Source organism: Dryas octopetala, chromosome 5, assembly GCF_963921425.1.
Source record: "Dryas octopetala chromosome 5, drDryOcto1.1, whole genome shotgun sequence".
Classification (NCBI taxonomy): Eukaryota; Viridiplantae; Streptophyta; class Magnoliopsida; order Rosales; family Rosaceae; genus Dryas; species Dryas octopetala.
This window is the reverse complement of record NC_141370.1, coordinates 13,982,132-13,999,041: the sequence shown is the minus strand read 5'-3', so window position 1 is coordinate 13,999,041 and position 16,910 is coordinate 13,982,132. Positions and strand designations below refer to the sequence as shown.

The following is a 16,910-nucleotide window of genomic DNA, read 5'->3' as shown; positions in this document are numbered from 1 at the left end:
GGGCCAAGTTTACCAAATATTTATTCCAAGAAGAGAATTCCAATACAAACACAAAGGTTTCTATATCCATGAGTCCATGGCAATAATACACTTATTTGATGCAAAAAAGGTTATAATATGATGCAAAGGTTGCTTGCAAAATCAGATGGCGAAGCCAATTCAATATCTCAAGTTGCCAACACATAACCCGATCATAAAGATTTCAAAGCTGTCCTGCAACCTATACTACCCGCATGCATGGTTGTATGCTTACACTTATATGTACGAAAATATTACACAGTTTGATATATTATGTTATTAAATTATTAATTAAAATGATTTAATTATGTGGAAATTTGTTTAAATATGTGATTTTAATTTACAATCTAACAAATTAATAACATAACATATCAATAAGCATATATTTGAAGACATTAGAAATATAACCTATTTTCTTTCATCAATGGTTGGATTTGCCTCTTAATCCAAATCCAAATTTATTCTTGATCAAAACATCTGGTGGCCCATTTTGTATATATGTATGGAAAGGAAAGACCATAATTCAAAATGTGCCGCATAGGGATGAACCAAGTTTACCTTTCTTCTTTGCTTTATGTTTGTTGCTATTTGCTTTTGAAAAATAAAGGATATCATCATAATCAAGGGGCACAATTTCACATAAGAAAGAATGGGTAAGTAGCCCAAATATCTAAGTAGTATTGAAAATTTTTTTGACTTAAATTTGACCCTCTTTAATTATTTCTTTCTAGTTTTGTGCATTATGAAAAGGAAAAGCTATGGAGTGTGTCAACTGCGACTTTATAGTATGCAATAATAGAGCTTACAAATGATGCTAGAATGGAAAGAAAAGAGAGCACGTTTCATCATCAATGGCACCAAAAAGAAACTCCATGGAAGATGGCCTTGCTGTAGGTTGGCCCACCATATGGAATCCCCTTCCCTTCTGATCATGTGGCAGGTCTCAGTCTCAGGCTGTAACTGACTATATTCATGTGTATACACACGCATATAAAGCAAATAGAAACCTCTAAGAATTTTGTATACCAAGGTTAAAGATCACATATATACATGGGTGAATACTATTTTTTTTATGGGAGATTCAAACTCATGACTTCGAATGTTGGAACAATTATTCTTAAATCACTAAAAATACAAGCCTCACAAATATTAATTAAAATATTGAAATGAGGAAATATGAACTTCTTGATGGCGTTGACTATTATGGTTCATTCCCTTGTCTAAAACCAGCAACTAAAATAGATGTTTAGTTACATGATCATATATCCTCTGAAGATTCAACTGCAAAAATGGCGAGACCCACCAGACTATACACTTTGTGTTCTCTACTAATGGCATCACTATTTGCTTATTCTGCATCTGTGCAGTTAAATGACCCTGGTACACTAATCTTGCTGCCCCTTTTTTTTTATTACAATGTTAATCAAAATCCAAGCTAATTAATCTTCTCAATTTTTGTTTTTTGTTTTTTGTTTTTGTTTTTAGATTGGTACTTTTGGATTCCCCTTTATGTTGGTGCTTGTATTGTTAACCTAGTGAACTGGGCTTTCTGGTCCCAAGCAATCAGGCATGTTGCAGAGGCAACAGTATGGCTTGGAGTATTTTTGTTTATCAAGGTCGCAGCAGAGGCTTTTTTGAATGGTATATCTGAGTTCTGGTCCTTGGATTTAAGTGAGAGAGTTATTAGGGAGAAAATAGGAAGTGGGTTGGTTGTAATCTCCATGATTTTGCAGTTGATAGCATCATCATCATCATCACCAGAAACTCCCTCACAGAAAAAGCCTAGTGAATTTCCAAGATATGTTGAATATGGTCAGACCCCCTAGACTTACTTCATTTTCCCATTTTATTATAGGAATTTCCATCATACTGTTTCTTTACCTAATGTTATTTTAAATGTTTAATAATAAGGTAATGATTGGTGAATTGTGATTCAACAGGAATGGCAGCCTTAATGGGTTTGAGTTATGGACTCCCCTTTGTCTTCTTTGTGGTCCAAAAAGGTGAGATGAAGTTTTGATAACAGAATAATGCATGAAGCGTGGAAAAAAATGGAATCTTTGTTGGTGATCTTTTTTTTTTTTTTTTGTCTGAATTTTGTTGGTGATCTTGTATGGTCATTGTCAGTACCACAAAAGAACAATGTAATGCCATGATTTTACCTATTACTTGTAGCCCACAGCCATGTAGTTATACAGTAATACCTGATAATCCAGGTAATCCTAGTATCAAATCAAAGCCTAAAAGCACCACTTTGTGCATCATTGTTACACCCAGAATTCAAATAAGTAGTCGATCACAGTTCATTTAGACTTTTTTTTTGGCCAAAAAAGTTCATTTGAACTTTAAATTTGTGATTTTTGCCAAATTTTATAAGTTCAAATTCTCATATATTGCTACACTGCATGAGTAAGATGATGCAAATTGCAATGAGCGGATAAGCACATTGGGAGCAAGTGCAATGGGGGATGTTGGGATCCTTGAACAAAAGACCATACTTTCAATAAATAAGAAAATATATAAGAATTGGAAATTTAAGCATTCCTTAACTAGACTACATAACGAACTTTTCACCAGCAAAAGGAAAAAAACCATCTACAATTTGCTAATCCCGGGTGGCTACAGGATCGACAAAAAAAAAATTGAAACAAAAAAGTGAAAGACGATGTTCCTCATCCTCATTTCTTCAAAGAAATGGGTGCAACTAAAAAACCATAGATACAGTCTACCTGAGGAAAAGACCATACACTGTATTGCAGACGATTAAGAGCTAAATAAACCCTTGTGCGACTGTAACGACTTTGTCAATTTTGTTTCTAGATTGATCTAAGGTCCCCATTTCATAATCAACTGTTAGATCATAGATGGCAATGAGCCTGATAGCTCACCATTTGACCAATGCAGAAATTATTTTCATTTCAAAATCTGCCTCTCCATTACTAATGTGTAAGCACTGAATTGTGCGCTGAGAATGCAAGAGCTCAGTGTTCATTCAATGTTTAATAAAGCCGGCCCTGGCATGTGGAAGCTCCGCAATGGCATGGATATCCTTCTCCAGGAAGTAGTTTATACCGATAGTCATATGTTAATTCTTCCCCCAAAGCTATCTGTCATTTAGAGTGGAAATGAAATATCAAGATTTACATTGTGCACTATAAGCACACTAATTAGTTGCAGAGTGCCATCATCTATGGTAGACCATGTGCCATAAATATATCAAAAAACAAGGATGAACTCCCAATATGTATTGGCTAATGAGCGGGCCACTAACTTAGCGATCAACAATGCAATACCTTTCTAACCATCTTAATAGAGTAAATTATCTTGAAAACTTCATTAACATTTTACCCCCACCATCCCATGTGTCATGCACAAAGAAGATCATGCTAGAAGCAGATAAGAGAGTGCTTACATCTCGATTTGCATAGAGACCAATATGTGCTCGCTGACTATCCATGCTTTCCACAAGAACTTGGTGATTCACAAGATTAGGTGAGCAGCTACAAAAGATAACAGATTTCAAGAGTAGATCCAATGACACTCAACATGTCAAAGAACAACTTGTAAAACTGAAATTTGTATGAACGAGTTATAAAATGGTTATCAATGGGATATAACTCAGCCTGCTATACAATTTATTGTTTGAATAATTGCATAAATTGCTAAATAACTCAAAGCTACAGATTGTGATCAACGCCTGGGCTGGGCTGGGCAGACACTACCAACTTTAAGAAAGTTAACCATTGGCATGGAGCAATTATGATAATAATATAAAAGTTATTGGCGTGGAGCAAAGTGGTTGCCAGCCATTTGATTGGTCCAGATCAATGCATCTATGGATAAAATTCAAAACCTTTTTCAAAAGAAAGTAATCAAAATAAACAAATAAAAGAGCATTTGGTAAATCTTTCATTACCTATGATTGATGAATCGTGAAACATTTCCGTAGTTTGTGGAGTCAATTACATATCGGGCCTGTCCTTCTACCATTCTGCTCATATCATTAATATGAGCATCAATTTCATATAAATAGCCATAACCATCTTTGCCATACCTGATAATTCGTAATGACCATTCAAAATATAGCATAGAAAATAAAATAAGGTAAAACAAGAGCTGCATCTATCAGAACAAAACTGAAACCTGTTGCGCCTCATGTTTGCTTCATTCTCATCTAAAACCTCACCAATGTACTCACAAACAAACGTGCCACGCAGGATTGCTTCACCTGCCCTGACTGCCCATCCCTGTCATTGTGCAGCAAAGTCAAGACAAGACTCTTGAAAAGAATAAAAAAAATTGAAATTTACCTTTTTGTCTAACTCAAGAAAAAAGAAACTACCTTTTTCTCTGTTTTGAAGACTTCCAATTTCACTCTTACTCCATTCTGCAAAACTCTATTAGGACAAGTTCTATTGCAGCTGCACATCTGATTGCATTCATAAACAAGGTAGCCTTCCTGCACAATTTCACGAGAAAAGAGCAACATGTCAACCTTATGGTCCTTACCAAAGAAAAACAGAGAGAAATTTATGTGCAAGTCGAGCAAAATATAGGGCCTTTCTTGCTTTTCAAATAAAGACTGGCATCGTCTCTGTCACAGCTCAATGCCACTATCCTCCCAAATTCCAAGATGAACCCACCTAGGTTCAAGTCCAGCCATTGTCCTTTAAATTACCTAGCATGTACATACATATACATATACATAGATTTTGAGAGAGAGAGAGATAGAGAGACATACATACAGACAGAATACAATAATCTACATGGAGCAATCTCAGGCTATTTTCACTAGCAAATGGTTTGAACAGTAAAAACAATGTTCAATATACATGATTATGTCCTTATAAGTTATAAGTTATAACCATCAGATCAAAATAATGCCTTCTATGTGGCTGTCTGTGACAGGATCAACAACATGACAATTAATTTCTTGCCAGGGTAAACAAACTAATAGCCAACAAGCACAATGAAAGAGAAGTTCAACACTTTCAACAGTAAAGAAACATACCACCATCATATGTGATCAAGGACACAACTTCAAAAGCACGTACCATACTTATAGAGATGAGATTGGCGACTGATGGTAGATTGATTAACATTACCTCCAAAATAATTCGACCTTTCTCATCATATGGAAACCTGCCGCTCATGGGTTTCCCGTAGATATCTTTTGCATCATCATAGTCATTATCAAAAAGGTAAACATGATCACATGTTTCAGGACGGCAAGTAGAATGTGGGCAGGCACAACCCAATTGCAAACTCTGCAATGAAAAGGAAGAAGAAACAAACAAAATTACCAAATAAAAAAAATATAGAGGAAGGAAATAAAAAAGGAAAAGAAAAAACGATAATGTGTTGAATCTATCCATTCACTTTTGTTTTGAAGTCGTAATAAATGCATAATATTAGAGATTCAATGTATATTGTAATTAGGATTCTAAGTCAGCTACAAATATTTGGATTACTAGTTTGTTAAGGGGTGTGATCTAGTTTTATAAGTTAGGTTGTTTGGTTGTTATTTAGTTTCCTATTGTAATTAAGGTTATACTATTTAAACCCTTTTATGGTATCTCATTCTCTCCCTAATTTCTTAATGTGGTATGGATTTAAGATCTAGTCTTCTTAAAGAAAAATCGTTTTTTTCTGTCAGATGGTTGCAATATATATGTCGTTACATAACATGTTCTCCAAAGGTTTCCTTTTCTTTACCTGCTCATCATTGCCCTAAAATTTGTGACAAATTATCCTAGGGGAGTGTTTGTGTATTGAAGATGTTGAGATTATATTCAAAAAAATTCAAGGCTCAAGGTGGCATGAGACTTACAAGCACAAATCCAATATATATATATATATATATATATATATATATATTTTTTTTTTTTATGTTTTTAGTTTCTTTTCATGTTTTTAAGTCCTTAATTTAATATTTTTCAATTATGTAACCAGCTGGCCATGATTATCATCTCTGCTTCAGCTAGTGGGAGTATTAGAGAATAAAAGTATAAAGATTCTAAGTCAGATAGAATATTTGGTTTCCTATTTTGTTAGGGGTGTGATCTAGTTTCCTAAATTAAGTGGTTTAGTTTTATTTAGATTCTTATTGTCATTAAAGTTACACTATTTAAAACCTTTAGGCTTATGATCAATGTATCTCATTGTCTTCCTATTTTCTCATCAAATACAATACGAACAATCATACGTGCAGGTGTTTCTGCAAATACATGCACTGTTGTGTGTGTGTGTGTGTAAGTGTGTAAGTGAGAGAGAGAGGTGGGAAATATAACACAAAAAGGTATACGACATAAATTATGCCAATATCTATGAGGTAGGAAATTATACTTTGCACCTTCACTCCAATTTATGGTGGTCAGGTGAGAGTGCTGCATATCAAACATGTACTTTACATGCAATACTGATATAAAGGTCAGTGATAGATGATATTAGGTCAAACATCGAAATAATCAGAAAAAAGCTACCTCTATATCAAGCCCAAGGGTTTGGTCAAGCAATGGCTTCACAATATAAGTAAAGCTCTCCCAAGGTATGGAATGCCCAGCATTTTGGTCATGAGAACTACCAGCAAGGGCAGGATGAGAATCCAAGAGACCTTCATCTGTTACACAGACCACCGGCACTAATTCCTGCCCAAAGCTTATATCATCACACAAGACAAGAGCCTTCTTCAAGGATCTTTGGCTCAAGTGATGTGAATCGACAATATAGTGGCTCTCATCCGCCTCCCACTTTTCGTCAAGAGGATCTAATGAAGGTGGAGATCTGTGCCCCACAGTTCCAATTGGAAGAGGCATCAAGGGAGACAGCAAGCAGTCCTTGAATGCCTTGCAGCCTTTAGGACAAATAAATCCATCTTGATGCCAATCTATCTGAATATTATGCTCACTGCAAAGCTTGGCTGCCTTCAGATACAAATGTTCTGGCAAGACTCCATATTTTCCCTCCAGCAAGGCTTTGAGACTGATCTTGCAGCAAGCAGAGCGAGCAACAGATAAAATGTCTTGGTTGTTGGGCCTACGTTTTGTTTTCTGCATCTCAGAAAACAAAATCCTTGCTACTGCTGAACAATGTGATTCTGCTAATCTACTAAGACTTGCTGCCTCAGTTCCATGATGCTGTACATTTATTCCTCCTGTGCTATGTGACTTCGATGCTTGGATGCGTTTTTTCATGGTAGCATTTGCCCTATTCCTGATCCTATATGATGCTGCTGCCAAACTTTTTTTTAATCTAGGACGGCTAAGTCTCCCAGATTTTAACCTATAAGCATAATAACGTATGCCCCTCTTTGAGGGTCGAGAGCTGACTAAACTTGGCCCCATGTGAGCAGCTTGATGGTGCCGACCAAGATCGGGAAGTAAATCAAACTTCAACCCACAAAACCTGCAAATAAACTTTCGGACACCACTTAAATTCTCAGAGTTATTCTCCACAGAAGCTGAATTGCACAACTCAAACTTTCCTGGAGAATCATCACCAGCAGACAGAGTGGGTTGAGCAGCTTTTGAGAGCTTGAAATCATCAGGATGAACCGAAAGCACATGCAGCCATAATTGCTCAGTATTCCCGAAGTGGCTGCCACAAGGAATACACTGGAGAAGCATGCATTGTTCGACAAATTCCACACGGTGTCTCTCCTGAACATGAGTTTCCAAGACCTTTTTATTAGTAAAAGAATCAAGGCAGATGGCACATGCATAACCTCTAAACAGCCATTGGGCTTCCTTTTTATGATTGTCCATCCAATGAGTTCCAAGTGCTTGGTCATCCAAAAACTCCTCAGAGCAAATTTTGCACTTAATGGCATTCTCATTGTCATGGTTGTCATCCACAGCCCATGGCAACAGAGCTGGTTCTTCCATAGCAGAGGACAAAACACATGCATCTTCATCAGCATTGAAAGCCCAAATCCTTCGGAGTCTCTCCTTTTCACTGCAAACCAACTTTGTAAATATATCCCCAACACCAAAATCTTTAGAAGCTTCAGATAGGGCCCACTGAAATTGAACATCCTTGGGGACAGGATTTCTTAAAGATAATATACTTTTAAAGAGCTTGTAAAAAAGCTCACATGCTTGATGTAAATGCAACTTTTTCTCCAGTGAGTGACAATCCTTCAAAAGATCTACAAACACTTCTTTTGATATTATCCTACTCTTACCATTTCTTGCACGTTTGAGCCAGCTCGGGAGGTGCTTTTCACAATATAATGAATGCCTCTTTGGACTTTCCAGACAAGGGTTGCTATTATCTCGGGAACAAGAGCCTATGCAACGCATCTGTTCTGTGCTATTACTAGTTTTGGTAGGAGATTCAGACTTCTCAAGTAAGCTCTCTCTTTGATGGAAGGCACCAGCGGCCATGACTGAGACAGGATCCACTTGTAGTGGACTTTCAACATCTCCCACCAACACCATCTCTCTGCAGTTTGTGGTCTCTAAACTAGAAATGTTCTCCTCATGCTTTCTCTTAAGTGGATTCTCTGGAGAATTTAATATTGTTTTAATTTCATTCTTAGGTCTATGCTTCTTACAAAAGGAGGAGCCAAATAGAGACCGATGCTTACATTTAGTTCCAAGGACAGTTGTTCCTTCGCACATTGGTGTATCAGTAGAGTGAGACGCTTCTGCTTTTGTAGAGCTGCCCATGAAACGAGAAGACAAATGCACACAACAGTAAACATCACCATCATTTGCCCACCTCACACATTGCCTTCCTTTGGATTCAATATAAGCAATGCACTGTCGATTTTTGCTCCCAGGATCAGAAGATTTTACAGTAGCCACTTCATTTACAGGGGTCAATTCCACATCCTTAGTTTGGGGATACTCAGAATTTCCAGCTTCAACTACAACTTCATCCCATTTTTCAGCAACACCACTAGGTGTGTCAGGCAGTGCAGCTATATCTTTCATATCTTCTTCTTTATAGGGCTCCGATGTTAATGTAGCAGTATTTACAGCGTCTCGGTTATTAAAGAATTCAGAGTCAATTTCAATGGTTATAGCTTCATCTGAACCCCTAGACTCCACCTGAGAAGCATGTGCCTCCGCACGACGAACTTCAAGTTTCGGCCTTTTCCTGCAAACTTGGAGACTTGTGGTCAAAGGACCATCACTACTCTGCTGTTGAAAGTCTCCACCATTGGATAAGGGATGAGAGGTTGAAAACCATTTCATAACTTCATGCTTCCAGGTTTTCCACTCAGAACCCAATGTAGGCTGCAGTGGTGCATTCTGGAGAGACTGGACTTCATTCCAGAGAATAGACTCTAGCAATTCCTGAACCAGAAAGAAAGTCAGCATTAACCAAATGCTTGAGCAAATGACTTCCTGCAAAAATTATTTCAAAACAAAACAGATCCATCCATTGTAACAGGTGTGTGAAGTGAGTTGTTGTAGTGCTTCACTCAGTGCCTAACATGGTGAAATAAATAGCAGTAACAGCTCCATTTACAGTGAACTCTCTCAAACTCAATGAACTAGCAACAATATTCCAATACAAACATCTATGAACTTTTTTCCTGCACAAAGCAGACCTCCACCCGCCTCTGTCATTACAAATCAGAAAACAACTGCCAAGCATATATATACCTAGCAATGCACAGAAACTACTTTTAATGATTGTAAGAAAAATAACTAAAGCAAGAGGAAAAAAGCAACTTACCTGAACTCCATCACAAAGAATCTTACAGGTTGAAAGTGGAAATGAATTAGTAACATGTGATAAATATTCCTCCTAACAAAAAAAATGATACACATACACACACCAAACAAGGAAACAGTATTGCATTTTATATAAGGTTGAAGAGAAATCACATATAACCAGTCCATTCATGTATGACAACTTATTATACCGCAGCACAACCCATGAACATAGCATATCAATGAGCAGCAAAATTATAACACATACCTCCTTCAGTAATTCAAAGGTTTCAGCACTACACGCATTCTGACACCGCTGCAACCAAGAATGATATGAATTTTGTAGCCACTCAGAATTTACATAGCTCTGTGATATCATCTGTACAGGCGAAAAATTGGCTTACTTAATAACTAATCAAAAGGAGAAAGAATGTAAAGGAAATTACTCATTTATTTTGGAGCAGAATTAAAAAAGAAAAAAAATATTAAGTTTTAGCATAATATAACATTATAGGCTGAAAACATACACATTAACATGGCAGAACATGAAAATTCTACAGTCAAAGCAAAAAGCAAGCAAGCAAACGCATGCACAGCGTCAACAAATAAAGCAGATCCAAGCTTTACCAGGTAGTGACTAGTAAAAAGTGCATGATATGGTCAAACAAGTTCCAAAAGTGGACTTCAGGTCATATCAAATTATGAACTCAATAAAAAAAAATCATCATTATTGTCCATAAAATATTGAACTCTTGTAAGCATGCACATTGATACAGCTCATGTGGTATCAGTTGGTTCCCTCTTAACCATCTAACATCACCACTAGCTAACAGTTGAAGTTAAAAAAAAACAATGTTAAAAGAACTGTTATATTTCATTACACTGAACAAAGACAACTTAACTCATATTGAAAATGAAAAGAGAAAAGTTTCTGTGCCTATTTTTAGAAACTAAGTATAAATGGATATAGCAGTTTACACTTTGCAGCTTCAGGAGCATCTTGCCGAGATCAGAATAACCATTACACCGAGAAGCCTCCATGGCAAACTCCTTCCAGACCACCACATCACGAGCAGTCTCTATCAAAGCCTACACAAGTTTGACCATATCTCTAATAGAATGACATGAAAGAGAAAGAGGAAACTACAGATACAGTAAAATATGTGCTCTAATTGAAAAAAAAAAAGGTTAAGAAGCTTAAGGGAGAGAGCAGGAGAATCTCACAGCAAACCACATACCTCAGTATGAAATTGATCAACAATATTCAGCATTCCAACAGCTAACTTTTGCATAATAAACCGGCGTGCAATGGTCAAATCTTTTACCATTTTTAATCCAACTTTATGCGTTTTATATGCAATAGGCTGTGGAAATTCATTGATCGAACGGACAAATAGCATGTCTGCCCAAGAATAATTCCTTGTGTGCGGAAAAAATATCACAAAATATTTCTTCCTGTCATGAGTTGGTTTTGCTCTCAAAGTTGATAACGGCCAGTCAGCTCTCGCGCATCGTATTCCTGCCTGCCACTTCCCTCTCCACTATACTTGGGGAAACAGAGAGTACCAAAATGAAATGAAATCAGAAGATGTTAATTATTCCACCAGTTCCTTTTTTATTCTTGTGAAGGTTAGCAAAGGAAAATGGGGAAGTATCAGGATCAACAAATCCTCACAATTTATGTACATATGTATTACAAACCTCAAAAGAAATTTACTTTATTGAAGCATCCAACTCAAAATGTCAAATTGTTATGATGTAGGTCAACAATATCTATTTCTTCTAATGTTCTGCTTCATGCGCAGTGGCATAGCTAGGAAAATTTTACTCATTGGGGACGAGTTTGTGACAACTGGCACACTGACCTCCCTATGGCTTAACTCATATGAATCCATTGTAATTTTAAAATTTAACATTGGGTATTTCAAGCCTATGTAAAATATGCAGTTGTTAAAGTAACCCAGTTAGAAGGGCCATAGAATTACTCTCCATGCACCCAAGTTCAATCCTCCCTTCCCTGTTTATTAAAAAACAAAAGTCCACATAAAATATATGTCACGTTCACAAAATCCATATACATTTTTTAAATGGCTAAAGAGATCATCATTGCCAAATAAACTTGGGTAAAAGAGATTTTTTTTTTTTCTTTTTTGATAAATGGTAAAAGAGAAGGGAACTCAAAATGATCAATCCGAGAATACATCAAATATATCCAAGTTTGTTCTATATTTATCAACTTCATTGTCAATATATTCTAAAATTTAAAAAAATCATTATCAATAATTAATAAAAAATGCTTCAATATAATTAATTTTTTTTTTAGAAAAAAAAGGTATAGGGGTCGGTTGACCCCATTGCCCCCACCATGTCTTCGCCATTGTTCATGCGTAGACCTCTCTCCATTACTAGAGAGCCCAACACCAGAATATTTCAATTATAAAGATTTGAACTTAGGATCTCCAATTTTGATACCACATTGAAGTATCTAAATTAAGCTGTTTGGATATGGGTCCACAAGTATCTTGTATTTTAACATTAAGGGGGTGGAAAAGGAAAACACAAGCAGACATTTGGGGACATCCTAGAACCAGTAAGCTTACATGTAAAGATTATGAAACTATAAAACATGATATACAACAAACACAATAGAAATTGCATAAGAAAAAATTAGGTAATGTGAACAAAGTAAAGATTTTAAGGTGAAAGAAATAAAACCTTACCTTGACCCAAAGTGCCACAGATTCGTCCCCTTCTAGCCATGTGGACTCTGAAAGAGATGACTCTCCTTCCCTACTATTGTTTGGCAATTCACTTTCCCTACTATCTACAATCAGATGACCACTGTCAGAGGTAAGGCAAGGTTCTGTGCAGTAATTCTGTGCATTTACATCGTCATTGTCAAAATCATGCGAGCCACTGTATGACTTTTGGCCCTCCACTTGACAATCAAGACATGAAGCTCCATTTTGACCTTCTGAAGTATGCAATTCATCAAGTGCCCTTTGAACTTCACCATGTCTTCCTAATTGAGGCCCTTCCACATTTGGCAATAAGTCATCTGCTCTACCATCTGCCACTTGCACTTGCTTTTCATGTTCAAGGCAGTTGGAGTCTCCATCATAGACAGAAGTTGTTGCTGAACTCGGTTGTGGGCAATCAGATTGTCCAACACACTGAACACTAGAGCAAGGGAGCACTTCCATGATCTTACACTAAAAATAGTGATGCCATATGATATGTATGTTGTCACTGATTATTTGCCCACCCACCCTCTGTTCAGACAAAGCTCCATTCACGAAAAGAGTCAGATGAATGTATTATATAACATACCAAATTGCAAGACACAAAATCTTATATATACTTCTAATGAACTGATAAAAATAAAAAGTTGCATCAGCCACAAGTATGAGTATATGTGTGCATGCATGTGTACATGTTTTATCTATACATATATACCCAGAGAACCTCTGAGACAAACCTGAGAAACCATGATGGCCTGACTTGTACTGACCATATATAGCATAAAGAATGGTTTCATATCAGGATAGCCTTCAAAGAACCACAGCGATCATGTCACTGGGATCAACCAAGAAATCAAGAAGAGGCATGAGGGAGAGGGGGGAGAAGAAACAAAGTGGCTTCTTCCAATTACATTAAAAATACCTTGATATGTATTTCAACTTCTTCAAGGAATTACTTATGCCATACATTTCAGTTTAGTAATAACAGAAAATTGTGCTAAAACTGTGACAAAACCACAAAGCACCATAAATTTGAATTTTGAACCATATATTATGAGAATGACTAACTAAATCCATATTGACCCAATGTTATAGTTTTACAGAGAAATTACATAAACCTTCAGATATACCGATGCATGCAAAAGATTCCATGTTTAGAAGACCTAATAATGTTGAATCCATGAACTGAAGATAACTGTGTCTTGACATTCCATTATGAAACCAATTTCGATGTCATATCCGGCATTGAAGATTTGAAGAGTTGAAGTATAGAAAACTGCATTTGTTAACAATTTCAAAGGACACAGTATTTCTAATACTAAGGTTGTAGTCACCCTTATAATGATGAAGCATCCTACCTAGATCAAGATGATTTTTTAACATGCAGTTGGCAGCATGCCTCAAGTTTATGTGCATCCTGATAAAACACTCCAACATAAGACATCCTGATTATAGTTCTGTTGCCTGAATTCAAACGTTAAGCCTAGTGGCATGTTCTGTTCACAAGGGAAATTAGTTGCCAAACTCCTATCGTTAAGGCAAATACTGTTTAAAGAAAGCATATTAAAGATTGAATAAATTTGTGGATCATCATTATTCAAATGATCATTACAACTAGATAAAAACTATGCATAACCACAATTTTACCCCCTAAGATTGCAGAAAATAAAAATATACTTCCAAAATTAACTTTACTTCCATATGTATTCATTTTTTATTTAATACTGATTTAATTCAAATAGCAAGCAATTTCCAGAAACTACTGAACTAATTTGTTTGATACATTTATTTCCATCTTATCCCATGTTTTTAATTTCAAAAAGAATTAAAAAAATTAGTTAGTTGATATATCTAGTAAATATGTTATACTTTTATTCTTCTTTGAATTGGGAAGGAGGGGGATTTTCACAAGATCACCTCAACCCAGAGAGAGAGAGAGAGAGAGAGAGGGGGGGGGGGGGGGGGGGAAGTAACCCGGAGGATAATTTTGCAGCTTAATGTGTTAGCTCAAATAAATATATGATTCTAACAAAAGTAATCAAATTAACCATCGACAAAATTCGAGTTAACTTAAACATATATATTCAAAGGGGTACATAAAACTTTGTTCAAGTAACCCTTTATTATCATCATTAAAATATAAATAAATAAATTCTTTTGCCTAAAAAATACATAAAAACCCTTTTACTTCTAGAAAAATACCACGTCAGAAGACAGCAAAAGGTACTAAAAATTGGAAACTGGCCTATAAGTTTATAACGAAGAGGCTGGGGAACTTATTAACCAATTTTCATTGTAATGGTATTCCTCAAGTTAGAAACTGTAATACGCTTATCTGCTGCATCAAACCTATAGCCAATGAAGCCCAGTTCCTTACATATCTTTACATCTAAAATACCTCAATTTCTTCAAAATGAGCTCACCCAACCGCAAAACCTGGCCACTAACTCTCCTTACACAAGCAGGAAAAATCCCCATCACTTAACCAACGAGCTCAGAATGTCAAATTGATCCATATCTCACAAACAAACCCTAATTCAGTAAACCCAGTACTTAAAATTCGTTAAAACCATAGATTTTATCATTAATTTGTAACACTAAGACGAAAAACCCTAGATAAATCCACAACATTCAACCCCATGTACGGATCGTGAACATGCACAAGTGGGTACAGATCAAAAAATTATGTACCGAACATAACACATACATGCCCTTAGAAAAAACACTAACACAGGGACCAATTAAAAAGTACATTCGAACAGAGTTTTCAAGTTCGTCCCTCTAGTTTCAATTCCATGTTTGTGTGTTAAAAGGGGTGGTGTAAATATTATAGAGGGGGTTGGGGGTGGTGAGCTAAGTCAGCAAAAATTGACTGCAAAAGAAAGAAAGAAAGGAAAAAAAATGTGACATACATAGAAGATGGGCATGGCATGCCTCAGCCAAATTACAGAGACTAGAAGATAAGAGACAGATACATGGAGGAGTGGTAGTAATGTACCTTACCCAAGTTTTGCACGGAGAGATAGTCTGATAGATCACCTTTTAGGCTGCTTTTTCCATTGGGGAGAATTGGGGGTGGGTGAAATTTTGTGGGTATGTGATAGATGGGGTCTGTGTGCACTTTTTTTTTTTTTTTTAATGGGGTCTGTGGGTTTTTTTTTTTTGCTAGCTATATACTGTCTATCTACCTATCTCTCTCAATCTGGCAATCTTGGCTAGTGAGATAGATAGATGTCATATGTGGGATTGTGGGGGAGGTGGGCAGGTCCCGTGGCCAAAATGAAAAAAGAAAAGAAAGATAGATATTAGAGAAAACAAAGACGTATAGGGTACAATTACAAAGAAGTGGTCTGGTTTTGATTTGGGGTTGGTTGAAAACAGAAAACAGAGACAAAGCCAAGCCCTATCAAAAAGAAGACCGACTGAGACTGGGTTGTGGGTTGTAGTAAGGGGTTTGGGACTTTTGGGGCTTCTTCTAATTCTAAGTTTGTGTGCGAAATTGTGAATTGTGAAAGGGATAAAAAAAGAAGAGAATGGTATATATATTAGAGAGACTCGGGGCATGGGAAGCGCGCTTCTATAGGCTGTTTCCGTAACGTGGCATGCTTTTTCTATGCTCCTTTTTACTCTTTTCCTCACAAAAAACCTAAATCAATTTATTATTGTTTTTGGGTCACTGCCATTATCTGGGTTTTTTGGAATTTGAATTTTTTTCTTCTATAGTTCTATTTAGTAAGAAAATCTGAAATTGTGTGCAATTAATTACCTGCTATTGACTCTTAGATTATTCAGGCTAGGGGAGATTTCAATTAGCCTTTATTTTATGATTTTTCTTTTAAAGAAAATACATCTAAACATGTAGCGAATGAAATACGTGAAGTAACTAACAGAAGAAAAATGAATCTCATCGAATGAATGTCTCACATGCATTGGTTATATGACTAGTATATAATGCACAAATGCAAAGCATTCAATGTATATAACAAGTGTATGTAATATATGAATCCCATCGAACCACTAAGAGTGATGAAAATATCAAATGAAGAATGGATAAGTATAAACTATATTTATAACATTATTAAGAGAAGCCTCTTTATTAAATATAGAAAATGTCATTTTCACTCTCGTTACTTTATCTAATTATTAATAAATTTTAAAGTTAAGAATAATTTGGTAATTACGTTACGGAGTATCGATTAGATCAAGTTAGCACAAACACAAAACGATTAAAATCGGCAAGACATGATACGAACATAAAACAGGGTGGGTGAGCACAACACAAGTGAATGGGTCGGGTTGGGTTGAGATTTTTAGCCCAACATGCATAGCATGACACGAGCACAACACGCAATGAGTATGACACGAGCACGACACATGTCAAGCATGGCACGAACATGACATGTGTCAAGCATGGCACGAGCACGACACATACCGAGAATGACACTAGCATAACACGCACTGAGTATGGCACAAGTATGACATGCGC

The 16,910-nt window shown here is 36.2% G+C and overlaps 2 protein-coding genes across 5 annotated transcripts; one reads left to right on the top strand and one right to left on the bottom strand.

Annotated features, from left to right (window-relative positions):
* Positions 1-1,302: 1,302 nt before the first annotated feature.
* Positions 1,303-2,414, top strand: LOC147284584 (transmembrane family 220 helix protein). Its single transcript, XM_086243425.1, has 3 exons — positions 1,303-1,398; positions 1,504-1,830; positions 1,959-2,414. Exons 1-3 carry the CDS (start codon positions 1,308-1,310, stop codon positions 2,036-2,038), a joined length of 498 nt encoding a protein of 165 aa, XP_086099551.1. The 5' UTR covers positions 1,303-1,307; the 3' UTR covers positions 2,039-2,414.
* A 135-nt stretch (positions 2,415-2,549) lies between these two features.
* On the bottom strand, positions 2,550-15,914 carry SUVR5 (histone-lysine N-methyltransferase SUVR5). 4 transcript variants are annotated; one of them, XM_086243423.1, is made up of 13 exons: positions 15,423-15,914; positions 13,783-13,920; positions 12,404-12,955; positions 10,922-11,224; positions 10,662-10,772; positions 9,952-10,062; positions 6,501-9,320; positions 5,124-5,285; positions 4,361-4,477; positions 4,162-4,265; positions 3,935-4,072; positions 3,431-3,518; positions 2,550-3,125 (listed from the first exon to the last, which is right to left on the bottom strand). In XM_086243423.1, the coding sequence occupies exons 3-13, from the start codon at positions 12,884-12,886 to the stop codon at positions 3,018-3,020; spliced, it is 4,545 nt and encodes a 1,514-aa protein (XP_086099549.1). In that variant the 5' UTR covers positions 12,887-12,955; positions 13,783-13,920; positions 15,423-15,914; the 3' UTR covers positions 2,550-3,017. The 4 variants fall into 4 exon arrangements, with proteins under 4 accessions (XP_086099549.1, XP_086099547.1, XP_086099546.1 ...); XM_086243421.1 differs by lacking the exon at positions 13,783-13,920; XM_086243420.1 differs by lacking the exon at positions 13,783-13,920 and having other exon boundaries at positions 15,428-15,914.
* Positions 15,915-16,910: the final 996 nt, after the last annotated feature.